The sequence below is a fragment of the Polyodon spathula genome, chromosome 3 (assembly GCF_017654505.1).
Source record: "Polyodon spathula isolate WHYD16114869_AA chromosome 3, ASM1765450v1, whole genome shotgun sequence".
In the NCBI taxonomy this organism is placed as follows: Eukaryota; Metazoa; Chordata; class Actinopteri; order Acipenseriformes; family Polyodontidae; genus Polyodon; species Polyodon spathula.
In genome coordinates this window covers 38,271,955-38,285,911 of record NC_054536.1, presented here as the reverse complement: position 1 = coordinate 38,285,911, position 13,957 = coordinate 38,271,955, and the positions used below count along the sequence as shown (strand labels likewise).

General features: G+C 43.7%; 1 protein-coding gene across 2 annotated transcripts in view; it reads left to right on the top strand.

The window, feature by feature from the left end:
* Nucleotides 1-13,957, top strand: part of LOC121313068 (rab effector MyRIP-like) — a 187,260-nt gene that overhangs the window by 126,110 nt on the left and 47,193 nt on the right. For both annotated transcript variants that reach the window (XM_041245207.1, XM_041245206.1), the window contains exon 6: nucleotides 4,193-4,290. In XM_041245207.1, the coding sequence (XP_041101141.1) occupies nucleotides 4,193-4,290 (98 nt within the window). The remainder of the gene's footprint in view (nucleotides 1-4,192; nucleotides 4,291-13,957) is intronic.

The window sequence follows — 13,957 nt, the reverse complement described above, 5'->3', positions numbered from 1 at the left end:
CATAAGTATTCAACCCCTGTGCTGTGGAATCTCCCAGTTTGCACCGATGAAAGAAATTGCCCTTACCCTTGGCCTCCACCTGTGAACCATTAAAGTTGCTGTCACATTTTCTGGATAAAAACCCCCACTGTTGAAGGATCATTGGTAAGGCTGTGAATCTGAAGGAAAATGAAGACCAAAGAGCATTCTACAGAAGTTATAGATAAAGTAATACAAATCCATAGATTAGGGAAAGGGTACAAAATAATATCCAAGTGAGCACAGTTGGATCAATAATCAGGAAGTGGAAGCTGCATCACACCACCCAGGCACTGCCAAGAAAAGGCCGGCCGACAATTGAAGAAAGAATGGATGGAGCAAAATACAGGAAAATGCTGCAAGAGAATCTGCTTCAGTCCGATAAAAAAACTGAAGCTTGGGAGGAAATTCACCTTTCAGCAGGACAATGATCCCAAGCACAAGGCCAAAACAACATTGGAGTGGCTCAAGAACAGAAAGGTGAATGTCCTACAGTGGCCCAGTCAAAGCCCTGATCTCCATCTCACTGAGAATCTGTGGCACTATTTGAAAATTGCGGTCCACAAGCGTCGTCCAACCAACCTGAACAACCTGGAGCAAATCTGCCAAGAAGAATGGGCCAAAATCACTCCGACACTGTATGCAAAGCTGGTACATACTTACCGCAAAAGACTTAAAGCTGTTATTGCAGTGAAAGGTGGCTCTACCAAATATTAATATGTGGGGGTTGAATACTTATGCAAGCAAGATATTTCAGTTTTTTATTTTTCTTAAAAATATTTCCCAACATAAATCCAATGTCACCTTACAATACTTGATTTTGAGTTTCAGTGTTTTAAAATAAACTATCGAACAGAGCGAAATTTCAATGTACCATTTGTAATTCAGTAATATGAGAAAATTGGTCAGGGGTCTGAATATTTTTGCAAGGCACTGTATATAATATATGTGTGTGTGTGTGTGTGTGTGTGTGTGTGTGTGTGTGTGTGTGTGTGTGCAAGACTACTCCAGTTACTGATTTCTGTTTACATGTTTGAATAGTCAGGATTTACCAAAAATCTAATAAGAAATTTAGACATAAAAGGCCTGAATATGCATGCTTTTCCCATAATATATTACGTTACATATATTAAATATGTAGTGTGTGTTGTTTTTTTTTTTTTTTTTGTTTTTTTTTACCAGTACCTTGTATGTATATCAATTGTGTTCCTTCATGATCGAAAGTGCAGCATATTCACTAATCTAGCTATAAGAAATATATAATAAAAAATAAATCACATTGTGCAGTCTGTATTTATTTTGTTAGTTCTATGCACTTTTAAATATTTAATTGATGTACTTAAAAAATCACATCAGTAACCTTACATAAATCTTTATGTATTTTAATTAGGTTTTTTTTGTGAGCAAATTTTTATTTGAGAAATGATATGATACCTAATACATCAAAATGTAACAAAAGAATATTCCCATTCTCCACCCATGCCCACCTCCCCACCCCAATTAGACCATGAGAGTCTGTATCATATATTAACAACTTACTTGATCAGCGATTTTTAATAGCATCTGCTGCTGCTCACCAAGCCTGTCCCCTTCCTGACCCCATGGACCCTGAGCAAACAGAAAGCTCCATATAAATGATGTCGAGGAATGTTGCAGCAGCAGCAGAAGTAAGATCAGCCAACCAAATCCGCCTTTGTTGTAGTTTTTAATTAGGTTTCTGAGGGAACTCTTCAATTTTTAGCATGGGCTCAGGAGGAAGCTAAAGTATAAGCTCTTAAATTGAGTGTGTATTAATTTGGTCATGTTCTTGTTTGGTTAGTTTACTGCCTGAATTATTTATTTATTTATTTTTATTGAAAAAGCATTTAACATTTCCAAGGGATTAACCACATCCTTTTGTTTATAAAATAACTGGAACGCTGAAGCACACTCGTATTAAAATTTGTTTTCCCCTCAAGTAGTCAGTGTAGTGCAGGTAACCAATCAAACTCTGGAAAAACCTTAGTGAAATGTTATAGCTCAGTGAGGTTTTAATCATGTGAAAATGCAGGCTATGGCTGTACATTGTCTCCGCCATACAACATTCTGGATATCCTGAGCAGCATATAGACTAACATTCCCTTATTCAAGTTTATCATTGTATTTATTCACTTTTACCATGCTTTTTCCATGGCAGTCCATGTATTAACCATAATTTACCCTGGTTTACCATGTTTATTAATATGCTTTACCATACCTCACTGTTCTTTACATTGATTTCCTGTGCTTTACCATGCTTTCACTATGCTTTATTACGCTTTGCTGTGCTTTTACTATGGTAAACTTTTATAAGATGTCAATGTGATGATGTCATGTGGCACAGATAGGGGTAGAGGGAGATGAAGAAGAAAATATAATGTTCTGGTGTTAAACAAAAAAAAAAAAAAAAAACAGACACATAAATAAATAAATAAATAAATATATAAATAAAGATTTTGGTGGGTGACAGTAAGTACTTTTTTTTTCCCTTCAAGTCTTTAACTATGTCTGCAAGACTGCTTTCCTTGCAGCAGTCAGGCCAGGCTGCAAGAGTCTGGTATGGGAAATGAATTGTTGCATTTGAGAATGGTACATAATAAATAATTTATTTTAAATAAAATAACAATTGAAGGGGGATAAAGTAGTGACTGGTCAGATAAGTAAGGCTTCGCCTACAAATATACTTGTCCGAATATGAAATATCTCTTGATACCCCCATCTCTGAGGCCTGTGCTGTTACCCTCATGCAGGTGTCTTTAAATCTCCCGCAAACCTGTGTGATGTTTACCTCTTAAAGGGATGCTATTGTACAGGTAGCCATAGACACAGGGACAAAACACTGAACTTCTGCAGGAAGAATATCCCATAATTTGCTTTCCACTGTAAAGCTGTTCATTTTGACACTTTGTAGATAATGAGTTCCCAGTACTTGGAAATAAGTATAAATAAACAAGGAATATAAAATAATGAAATAAATAACCGCGCGCCAGTATCGATCTTACCAGCCATTGCACAGGATTCCTGGAGACGTTTGTTCATGCCTTGTCAGCTCCATCGCTTTGCTTTCAGAGACCTGTTTGTTTGTTTTCTTTTTTTATTGGAATTACATTTTTTTTTTAATCCTTGTGGATGTTTACAAAGCTGGGAGCAATAATAGACAGTTACTTCTATTTTAGTGTTTAATTATTTTGTATTAAAAACTTTTGAAATTGGTTGAACTTTGGGTGTTTTTGCCATAAACTCTCAACAGTAATTAGCAAAAGTTAGAAAATGTCACATTAAAAGATTAGGGCCTTTTTTTAACGTGCATTAATCTGCCTTGACCCTCTCAGCACACTGTAAGTCATTCCCTGCGGCACTATTTTATAAATACTCGAATGCATGCAATGCACTAAGTGCAGTCATCATTGAATAGAAAGTTAGTCACGGAACTGCATTATGGAGCAGAGCACTAAAAACTTACTGGGCTACTTTCAGTGAGACACCCTGTAAAGCCAATCCTGTTGCAAAGTGGACAGCTACCAACTTTTAATTGTATTTCAATTACCACATTTATTTTAATAGTTTGTTTTTGTTTTTAACCGTTTTGAGTATAATGAATAGCCTTATAAAGGAAACTGGTAAGAAAATATACAGTTTAATTTGAAATGCAAGTAACAAACTGACTCCATTGTGAGTGAGTAGTTGGTTCAAACAATTTAACAGTTAATGCTGTCATTTTTCTTTATAATTCTGTGTAAATAAATATAAAACCATAAAAAGGGGCCCACGATATGAATCCAGAAATAAGAAAGGTTTTTATGATGGGCTATTTTTGGATGATAATCATCATCATCATAATAATAATAATAATAATAATAATAATAATAATAATATAATAATAATAATAATAATAATAATAATAATATCAGTAATAAAATTTATTTGAATGAGTGGGGTGCTATAATTGTATCAGTTAAATATGTGATTTAAAACCAAGAAATTTGTTTTTAACTGAGTTTTTTTTTTTTTTTTTAATCACGATTTAACGACAGCCCTATGAAATATATATTATGCTAAAGGAGTACAGTAATGAATACAGGCAGAACAGCCCTGACAGTACTGAAACTCTCCCTCTCTCTCTTTCACTTACTAAATACCTTTATTTTTATCGAAGGGCACAGTATGGCGGAAACCCTCACAGTCGCACTTCGAGTTGCAGAGGAAGCAATAGAGGAGGCGATTTCTAAGGCTGAAGAGTGTAGGGATAGTTTGGTAAGTTCTTAATTTTCATCGCACAACATTTTGAAAGCACCACATGTTTGCCAACATTGATGCCTGAGTTGTATCTATCCGTGTAGCATAATTATCATACAGACTGATATTTAAACCTGGGAGGTTTTTAAAGGTAGGGGCAACAGCACAGCATGTGTGAGCATTATTATGGGTTGATATCTTACATACAGTATTGTTTTAAAACAAACATTTCTTTGTTTATTGAAAAAATATATATATTGTCACAGAGACGGCCGAAGTGGGCGGCGTCAGAACCAGGAAAAGGAATGAAATACACAAAACACAGGACGGATGAAATGAAATGATGAAGACGCCTGTTGGCGCCGGTTTAATACAAAATAAAAGGTTTAACAAACACGAAAAACACAGGACACGGCACTCTACGCCAAAATAAATAGACAAACTTAACAAAACGGTGCACGGACAGACACTGACAAACACGGTGAGCGGATACTTTCTCCTCTTATTATTACTACTACTGCTTATTTCCTCCGTCTCCAATCCCGTTCTCCGCTCACCGAACACCCAACAACCAGTATGTGACAACGTGCATCTATATATACTATTGTGCTGGGATTCAATTACCAATTAATTATTCACTTGAATCCCAGCACGTGAATTAATAAAGTGCAATTCCCCGTGCTCACATATTACTACATTTTACTTGCACGTGAAGTGCTGTGCAATCCTCGTGCCTAAATACAAATATACATTTTAAACACTCGTGTTACAGACCCGTTTATATCCCGTGTACCAATGTCTATACACCAACATTTAACACACCACACACACCTAAACATAACCCAGGTTGTAGCGGCACCATTTGTTTTACGGGTGGTGCCCAGGGGGCGTGAAGCAAGCACAATCCCTTGTGCAAAGCAAACATTGCCTCAATGGCCACCTCCCCCCTTAAAAGCCCAAAAGTCCAGCCCAAAGTCCTTGGCCAGGACCAGAGGCTTCCAGGGGCCCACAGGTCGTAATGCTGTCACAGGGTATACCTCCTCCAGGGTAGTCAAAGCAGCGGAAAGGCTGCTTGGGGTGTGGTCTCCTGACCTTCCCCCCCCTTCGGCGCCGGCAGCTCCCCTTGGTGGGGCTTCAAACCGTTCCTTCCGGCAGGGAAGAAACTGCAGAGGGAGCAGGTCTCCGGACCTCCCCCACGATCTCCGGCGGAGAAATGCTGCTGGGGTTGGCGGTCTCCAGCCTGGGGTTGGCGGTCTAGACCTCCTCCCCCCTCCTCCTAGCAGCGGAACTGCTGCTGGGGTTGGCGGTCTCCAGACCTCCTCCCCCTTCTTCGTGGCCGGCAGCTCCCCTTCGTGGGGTTCCGGCCACCGTACTTCCGGCTGTGATGCGGAGCGGCGGGCAACCCCAGGCTCCAGTCCCATGGATGCAGGCGGCGTGGACCTCCCCCAGCCGATCTCCTGCAGCGGAGAAAGGCTGCAGGCATTCTCGGGGAAGGTGGTCTCCAGACCTCGTCCCAAGATCCCGAAGCGGGGGCAAAACTGCTGCAGTGGGAGTGGCGAGGCAGACATCCAGGCGATGTAGAGCGGTGCAGCAACCCCAGGCCCCTGCCAGAGGCAGCCAGACCTCCTCCCCCTCCTCCGGCAGCGAAACAGAGGCTGCTGGGGGTGGCGGTCTCCAGACCTCATCCCCCTTCTTCGTGGCCGGCAGCTCCTGGGTGGGCGAGCTCCTATGGCTCCTTCCGGCTGGATGCGGAGCGGCGTGGCAACCCCAGGCGATGCAGCGAGGCGGGCATCCCCAGGCGAAGCAGAGGCGGGCAACCCTGCAGGCGAAAGCTGAGCCAGCGGGCAACCCCAGGCGACGCAGAGCGGCGGGCAACCCCAGCCGGGCAGGGCATTCTTGGGCCGAGTGCTGGCATCCGGCAGCGAAGCGAGGCTGGCATCCTTGGGCGAAGCGAGGCTGGCATCCTTGGCGAAGCGAGGCAGGCATCCTTGCTGGTGGAAAGGAGAGGCAGGCATCCTTGGGCGAAGCGAGGCTGGCAGTCGGGACAAGCTGGGGTGTGGGCATTGGCCCTCTTCTCGGTGCGGCCAGGCGGTTCTTCAGCGTGCTTCCCTCAGCAGCCTATGCAAGGGAAGCTGAGGACCCCAGGCATCCAGTCCTCTGCTGGTGAAGGGAAGGCAGCTCCAGCAGGCATTCCCCCTCTGCTGGTGGACAGAGACCCAGCAGGCATTCACCCTCTGCTGGTGGACAGGGACCCAGCAGGCATTCACCCTCTGCTGGTGGACGGGTGACCCAGCAGGCATTCACCCTCTGCTGGTGGGACAGGGACCCAGCAGGCAATCACCCTCTGCTGGTGGACAGGGACCCAGCAGGCATTCACCCTCTGCTGGTCGGCGAAAGTGATACCCCGTCCTTCCCCAGCAGGCATTCACCCTCTGCTGGTGGGGGAAGTGATACCAGCAGGCATTCACCCTCTGCTGGTGGACAGCCCCTGATAGTTCCTCATCATCACCACTCATCCTAGTGGGAACTAGGGGACCCAGCAAAAATTCACCCTCTGCTGGTGGACCCAGCAGGCATTCACCCTCTGCTGGTGGGGGAAGTGATACCAGCAGGCATTCACCCTCTGCTGGTGGACAGGGACCCAGCAGGCATTCACCCTCAGCTGAAGGGACAGGAAGCAGGCATGGATCGACACGCCTTCTGTGGCTGGGTGGGGGGTGGATAGTCAGAGGAAGGCAGTGATGTACCTGCAGCAAGGGGCATTCACAACCGCTCTGTTAATTGCCATGGGTTCGTGTCGCATGCCTTCACCCCCTTGGTGAAGGAATGAAAAGGCGGACACCACCCCTCTGCTGGTGTTGGAATGATTATCAAGCCCTCTGGTGACAGTTTTCCCGCATGCCGGTGCCGGTGGAGCAGGCGATAATTCTTTGGAGGGAAGTGTACCACCTCACCCTCTGCTGGTTAGACAGGGACCCAGCAGGCATTCACCCTCGTGCTGATGGGGGAAGTGAGGCCAGCAGGCATTCAACCTCTGCTGGTCTGCATTCACCCTCTGCTGGTGGTGGCGGAGGCAGCAGGCATCTCCACCCTCTGCCGGTGGAGGTGGCGGAGGCAGAGGCAGGCTCACCCTCTGCTGGTAGGGACCCAGCCTGCCGGTGGAGGAGGCAGAGGCAGCTCCTGCTGCTCTCCCCCTGCCGGTGGAGGTGGCGGAGGCAGAGGCAGCTCCTGCTGCTCTGCTCCTGCCGGTGGAGGTGGCGGAGGCAGAGGCAGCTCCTGCTGCTGCTCCTGCCGGTGGAGGTGGCGGAGGCAGAGGCAGCTCCTGCTGCTCTCCTCCTGCCCGTGGAGGCGGCGGAGGCAGAGCACCTCCACGCCTTGCTTCGACACTAGAGGCGAGCGCTCCTCTGCTCTCGCCCCCTCCGTGGAGGTGGCGGAGGAGGTGCTCTGTTCCTGCCGGGCGGAGGCAGAGGCAGCTCCTGCTGCTCTGCGCCTGCCGGTGGAGGTGGCGGAGGCAGAGGCAGCTCCTGCTGCTCTGCGCCTGCCGGTGGAGGTGGCGGAGGCAGAGGCAGCTCCTGCTGCTCTCTCCTGCCGGTGGAGGTGGCAGGCGGAGTCTCTGGTGTGGAGGTGGGAGCGGAGTGTAGTCTTGCAGGGGACTGGTGCGGCTGTGGAGAATTGCGGTGGGACTGGTGCCTTCATCTTCCCCTTTCCCCTTCTCTGCCACCTCCTCACCTTCCTCTCCTGCGGCAGTTCCTCCTCTCCCTCCTGGTAGGGGCAGCGGAAGGGACAATTGGCAAAGAGATGGTCCTGGTTGCAGAGGAGGCACCCCGGCAAGGACTGGTTACATCGCCGGGGATGTCTGGCCCTTAGGCGGCACTCCTCCCTGTCCCTCACCTCTTTATCGTCTTTCCTGCTTCTCCCCATTTCTTTCTTTTTTTTTTTTTTTTTGTAATCCAAAGACGCCCCTTTTTTTTTTTTTTTTTTTTTTTTTCTCCCACACACAAAAAAAAAACCTCTCCTGGTCTGACGCTTGGAGGCGCTGTTAAATCCCACGCAGGACACCACGTGTCACAGAGACGGCCGAAGTGGGCGGCGTCAGAGCCAGGAAAGGTAATGAAATACACAAAACACAGGACGGATGAAATGAAATGATGAAGACGCCTGTTGGCGCCGGTTTAATACAAAATAAAAGGTTTAACAAACACGAAAAACACAGGACACGGCACTCTACGCCAAAATAAATAGACAAACAAAAACAGACTAAACTTAACAAAACGGTGCACGGACAGACACTGACAAACACGGTGAGCGGATACTTTCTCCTCTTATTATTACTACTACTGCTTATTTCCTCCGTCTCCAATCCCGTTCTCCGCTCACCGAACACCCAACAACCAGTATGTGACAACGTGCATCTATATATACTATTGTGCTGGGATTCAATTACCAATTAATTATTCACTTGAATCCCAGCACGTGAATTAATAAAGTGCAATTCCCCGTGCTCACATATTACTACATTTTACTTGCACGTGAAGTGCTGTGCAATCCTCGTGCCTAAATACACATACACATTTTTAAACACTCGTGTTACAGACCCGTTTATATCCCGTGTACCAATGTCTATACACCAACATTAACACACCACACGCAACACATAACAGATAATACACAGGGGCGGGCACTTTGTTACATATATATATAAAATCTTAGTTAACATTACTAATGTAATGTCGAGTACACTCGACAGAGTTAACTTAAATGTGCTGGTAAACGACACCTATATTTTGGGTAGAGTGCATCACGCTTTCTTTTAACTGCACACAGGACTGCAGAAAAAAAAAACTTAAATTAAATACATTTTACTAAACACATTTCTCTGTTGTGATTGAGATACATGAATGGCTTAAGTCAGTAAAACACTGAAAATCAGAAGCCCTTATTATAGATTAGCAAAAAAAAAAAAAAAAAAAAAAAAAAAAAAACACATCACTGACTGTTATACGTCATGCCAGGGAATGGGGAATAATCTTTGACTCCCGACCAAATCCTTCAGTTCACATTCTGCAACCTTCAGATTCAGACACAGCATTGTTTAGTCTGTAACCAGATCCATAGCGCTTCTCTTTCTCTTATTCTTAAATACATAACCAAACTGACCTTTCTTCACCCTCATGTGGTACAGGCTTTGTGGTTTTTCATAGCACAGATACCTAAATTCATCACATTATCATGAATCATATTCTTGCCTAGGTTTATTTGCACATAAGATCTGTTAAGCTGTAAATGGCTATGCATCTGATTTATGTAGACTCCATTTAGATAGTGACCCCTTTTCTCACCAAGGTCATATCTATTCTTCACTTGGCTAACTAGGCACAGTAAAAATCTGCAATGGAGGTGCCATTCGATTACCTTGAATGCAGTGTGGTATTAGCCGTTACAGAAACCCAGTATATTCCAGTAAATCTTATATAATTATATATTGCTATGATATTGTAGGTCTCCCTTTGTAAGACACACACATTATAGTAAAACATGATTTTTTTTTTTTAAACTCCGTTTATTGTTTTTTAATATCAAATAAAACAATACTCCACATGAATCATTAAACCTAATAAGATACATGAAGATATATGAATAAAGGAAGAAATATGAATAAGCGTAGCAGAGCTAGTTTACACCTGTCACAGGCAGTCCAGGTCGGGATAGATTTTGGCCAATTTACTCTTAGAAAGATGGAGACGATGCAAGTTTTTAAACTGTATTACACTGTGACGGGCACAGACCAATGAGGAGTTCATTTGAGGTAAGCAAAGCCTAGGTCCTTCTTCCAGTAGAGTATGTATGCCTTCAGTATAGACAATGAGGAGGGATAGAATGGGGCTTAGATCTTTGAAATCAAGCCCCTACAATTAGGGTTGGATTCCAGCACAGTCAGTGGGAGATTTGGGAACCCTGCTATATACAAAATGCAGAATCTGCAGTGAGCAGAAGAAATTAGTATGAGGTGGTTACATTTTTGAGAAAGCTGTGAAACCCAGTGAGGGTGGGAACAAATGATTTGCATCAATTGGTGTAGACAAAGAGGTAGACTGTCGACCGAAATGTATTCTAAATTGTGCCCCAACCAGAGGGTTACTGTAGCATGGAACTGAGATGCAGAGAGCAGAAAGCCTCCTTCATGTGTAGCCGTGCAGGTCCCTCCCATCGCGAGTGGGACTGCACCCAGCAACCAGTATTACATATTGCAGATATTGGCCGACCAGTAGTAGAACTTAGTTTGCTAATGCCATGCCCTCTGAAGAAAGTCACTATGGGCTTCACACAGAGGCCGTTGGACAACTTACAAACATTTTGACCTGTTTTTATACCTGCCTGCTTAATTACAGGTGTTTCTCATTCTGGCTGTAATTCCCAGGCTCCCAGGGGGGATGTAGTCTTGCTGCACATGGACACAAAATATGTTTAGCATATATATCAACAGAGTGGGGACAGTCAGAGACAGATCATAGTGGGGAATAAAATAAGGCATGTAGTCTCCCTGGTGCCAGAGTTGAAAACCTGATCGACAGATTAGATTGGGTCACAAATGGGGCAGGAACAGATCCAACAGTGATTGTCCATGTAGGGACAAATAACATACGTGAGAGGAGGTCGGAAGTACTGAAAGGGAGGTTCACTGAACTCTGCCAGGCTTAAAGAGAAACAAGTCAAGTAATATTCTCTGGGGTGCTTCCAGTTGTGACAGCAGGGAAGGAGAGGTTTAGCAGAATAATTGGTTTAAGTCTGTGGTTAGAGAATAAATGTAGAAGGGAGGGTTTTGGGTTCGTAGATAACTGAAACACCTTTTCAAGAAAGATTGCTTATGCCTTAATGATAGGGGAGCAGATGTTCTGGTACGGAGCTTAGAAAGAACCCTCAAGAAGACTAGAAAGGGACAACTGGGAAGGGGGTGTGTGGGAACTAAAATCCGGTTCTAGTTAGGGCTAAAGGTACAAGTCACACAGAATCAAAAATGAAATGCCTGTGTCTAAATGCCAGACGCATCTGAAATAAACGGTTAGAACTAAAAGCACATATGTAAACTGAAGCACAGAAACTTGGCTTAGTCCTACAGGGGTATGTATTCTCAAAAGATAGACTAGATAGGAGAGGAGGTGGAGGCGTAGCTCTATATGTTAGGGATGGGGTAGAAGTAAAAAAAACATCATTTTATCTCAGTCTACAAACCAAAGTGAGTCAATTTTGTGTAGCGCTGTTAGGTAAAAGCACTAAATTTGTTTCTGTTGGGGTATGATACAGAGCCCCAGGTCAAAATAGAAATTATAGCAAATTAGTATACGAAGCAATTAGAAATACATGTAGGGGCAAGAGTACTGTAATCATGGGGGATTTCAATTTTCCCAATATAAACTGGGAAATCCAGTAGAATGTGGAAACGTAGAACCTGAACTGATTGATGCAGTAAATGGCTGGTGCTTGACCACATCCAGCAAGGGATGGACCGATCTTAGATCTGGTATTCACAAACAACTAGGACATGCTATGTAGTATAAGACGTAGTAGAACCCCTTAATATGGTTAAATTTGTAATTGCATGGAATTCCAGGCAAAAAGCTGCACAAACTAAAGTGTATAGTTTCAGAAAGACTAACTTTGAAGGACTGAGACAGGAACTAAGAGAAATAGACTGTGCAGGGGAATTGGAGGATATGACAGTTCAAGTTATAATGCAAGACATGCAGGACAAGTATATACCGAAAATAAAAAAACAACCTGTCCCCAAGATGGTTAAACATATCAATAAAAAATAAAATAGGAAAAAAAAGATGGAATAGCAAACAATTGGGAAGAATATAGAAGTATGCTTAAACAGGTAAAAATGCGTGTTAGAAAGGGCAAGAGAAATCTAAGAAGAAATGTTGCTAGTTGTGCTGAACATCCTAAAAAATGCTTAGAAACATATTCTGTTCGGCCAGGCTGTTATACTGGGATTCCAGCTGAGCAACTCTCTCGTCCACCCACCCGACCAGTCTAGGCATCAAGTGAGGCAATCACCCCACCCGACAGGTCGACTGAACATCGCTTAAAAAATGAAGTGCAGGTGGTGGGGTCCAAATCACCCTAAAAACTCCGTATCTTGTGGGGAATATATACCTCTTCGAATACCCCCCGTTTATATTATCTCGACGATATATATATATATATATATATATATATATATATATATATATATATATATATATAGGCACACACACACACAGTACTGTGCTAAAGTTTTAGGCAGGTGTGAAAAAATGCAGTATGATTAAACAATTATACCAAACAGATGCTAATGATCATCAATTCGATATGTAGGTTGAAACACAATCATTAACTGAAACAGAAACAGCTGTGTAGGAGGAATAAAACTGGGTGAGGAACAGCCAAACTCAGCTAACAAGGTGAGGTTGCTGAAGACAGTTTTGAAGAAAGACAAAGAAACAGGCAACGTTGAGGACCGTAGACGCAGTGGTCGTTAAGGAAACTTACTGCAGCAGATGAAAGACACATATTGCTCACTTCCCTTCGCAATCGGAAGTTGTCCAGCAATGCCATCAGCTCAGAATTGGCAGAAAATAGTGGGACCCTGGTATATCCATCTACTGTCCAGAGAAGTCTGGTCAGAAGTGGCCTTCATGGAAGACTTGCGGCCAAAAAGCCATACCTCCGACGTGGAAACAAGGCCAATCGACTCAACTATGCACGAACACACAGGAACTGGGATGCAGAAAAATGGCAGCAGGTGCTCTGGACTGATGAGTCAAAATTTGAAATTTTTGGCTGTAGCAGAAGTCAGTTTGTTCGCCGAAGGGCTGGAGAGCGGTACAGGAATGAGTGTCTGCAGGCAACAGTGAAGCATGGTGGAGGTTTCTTGCAAGTTTGGGGCTGCATTTCTGCAAATGGAGTTGGGGATTTGGTCAGAATGAATGCTGAGAAGTACAGGCAGATACTTATCCATCATGCAATACCATCAGGGAGGCATCTGATTGGCCCCAAATTTATTCTGCAGCATGACAACGACCCTAAACATACAGTGAAAGTCATTAAGAACTATCTTCAGCGTAAAGAACAAGGAGTCCTGGAAGTGATGGTATGGGCCCCCACAGAGCCCTGATCTCAACATCATCGAGTCTGTCTGGGACTACATGAAGAGAGAGGAGCAGCTGAGGCTGCCTAAATCCACAGAAGAACTGTGGTTAGTTCTCCAAAATGTTTGGGCCAACCTACCTGCCAAGTTCCTTCAAAAACTGTGTGCAAGTGTACCTAGAAGAATTGATGCTGTTTTGAAGGCAAAGGGTGGTCACACCAAATATTGATTTGATTTAGATTTTTCTTCTGTTCACTCACTTTGCATTTTGTTAATTGATAAATATAAACTATTAACATGTCTATTTTTGAAAGCATTCTTACTTTACAGCATTTTTTCACACCTGCCTAAAACTTTTGTGTGTGTGTGTGTGTGTGTGTGTGTGTGTGTGTGTGTGTGTGTGTGTGTGTGTGTGTGTGTGTGTGTATATACATATATATAAATATATATGTATATATATTTTTTAGACTTCTTAGTCTCAAAATATTTTTTTTTTGTTAATAGTCTTAACTATGACTAAAATTCAAAAGAGACTTGTTTTAGTTTATCCTTTCA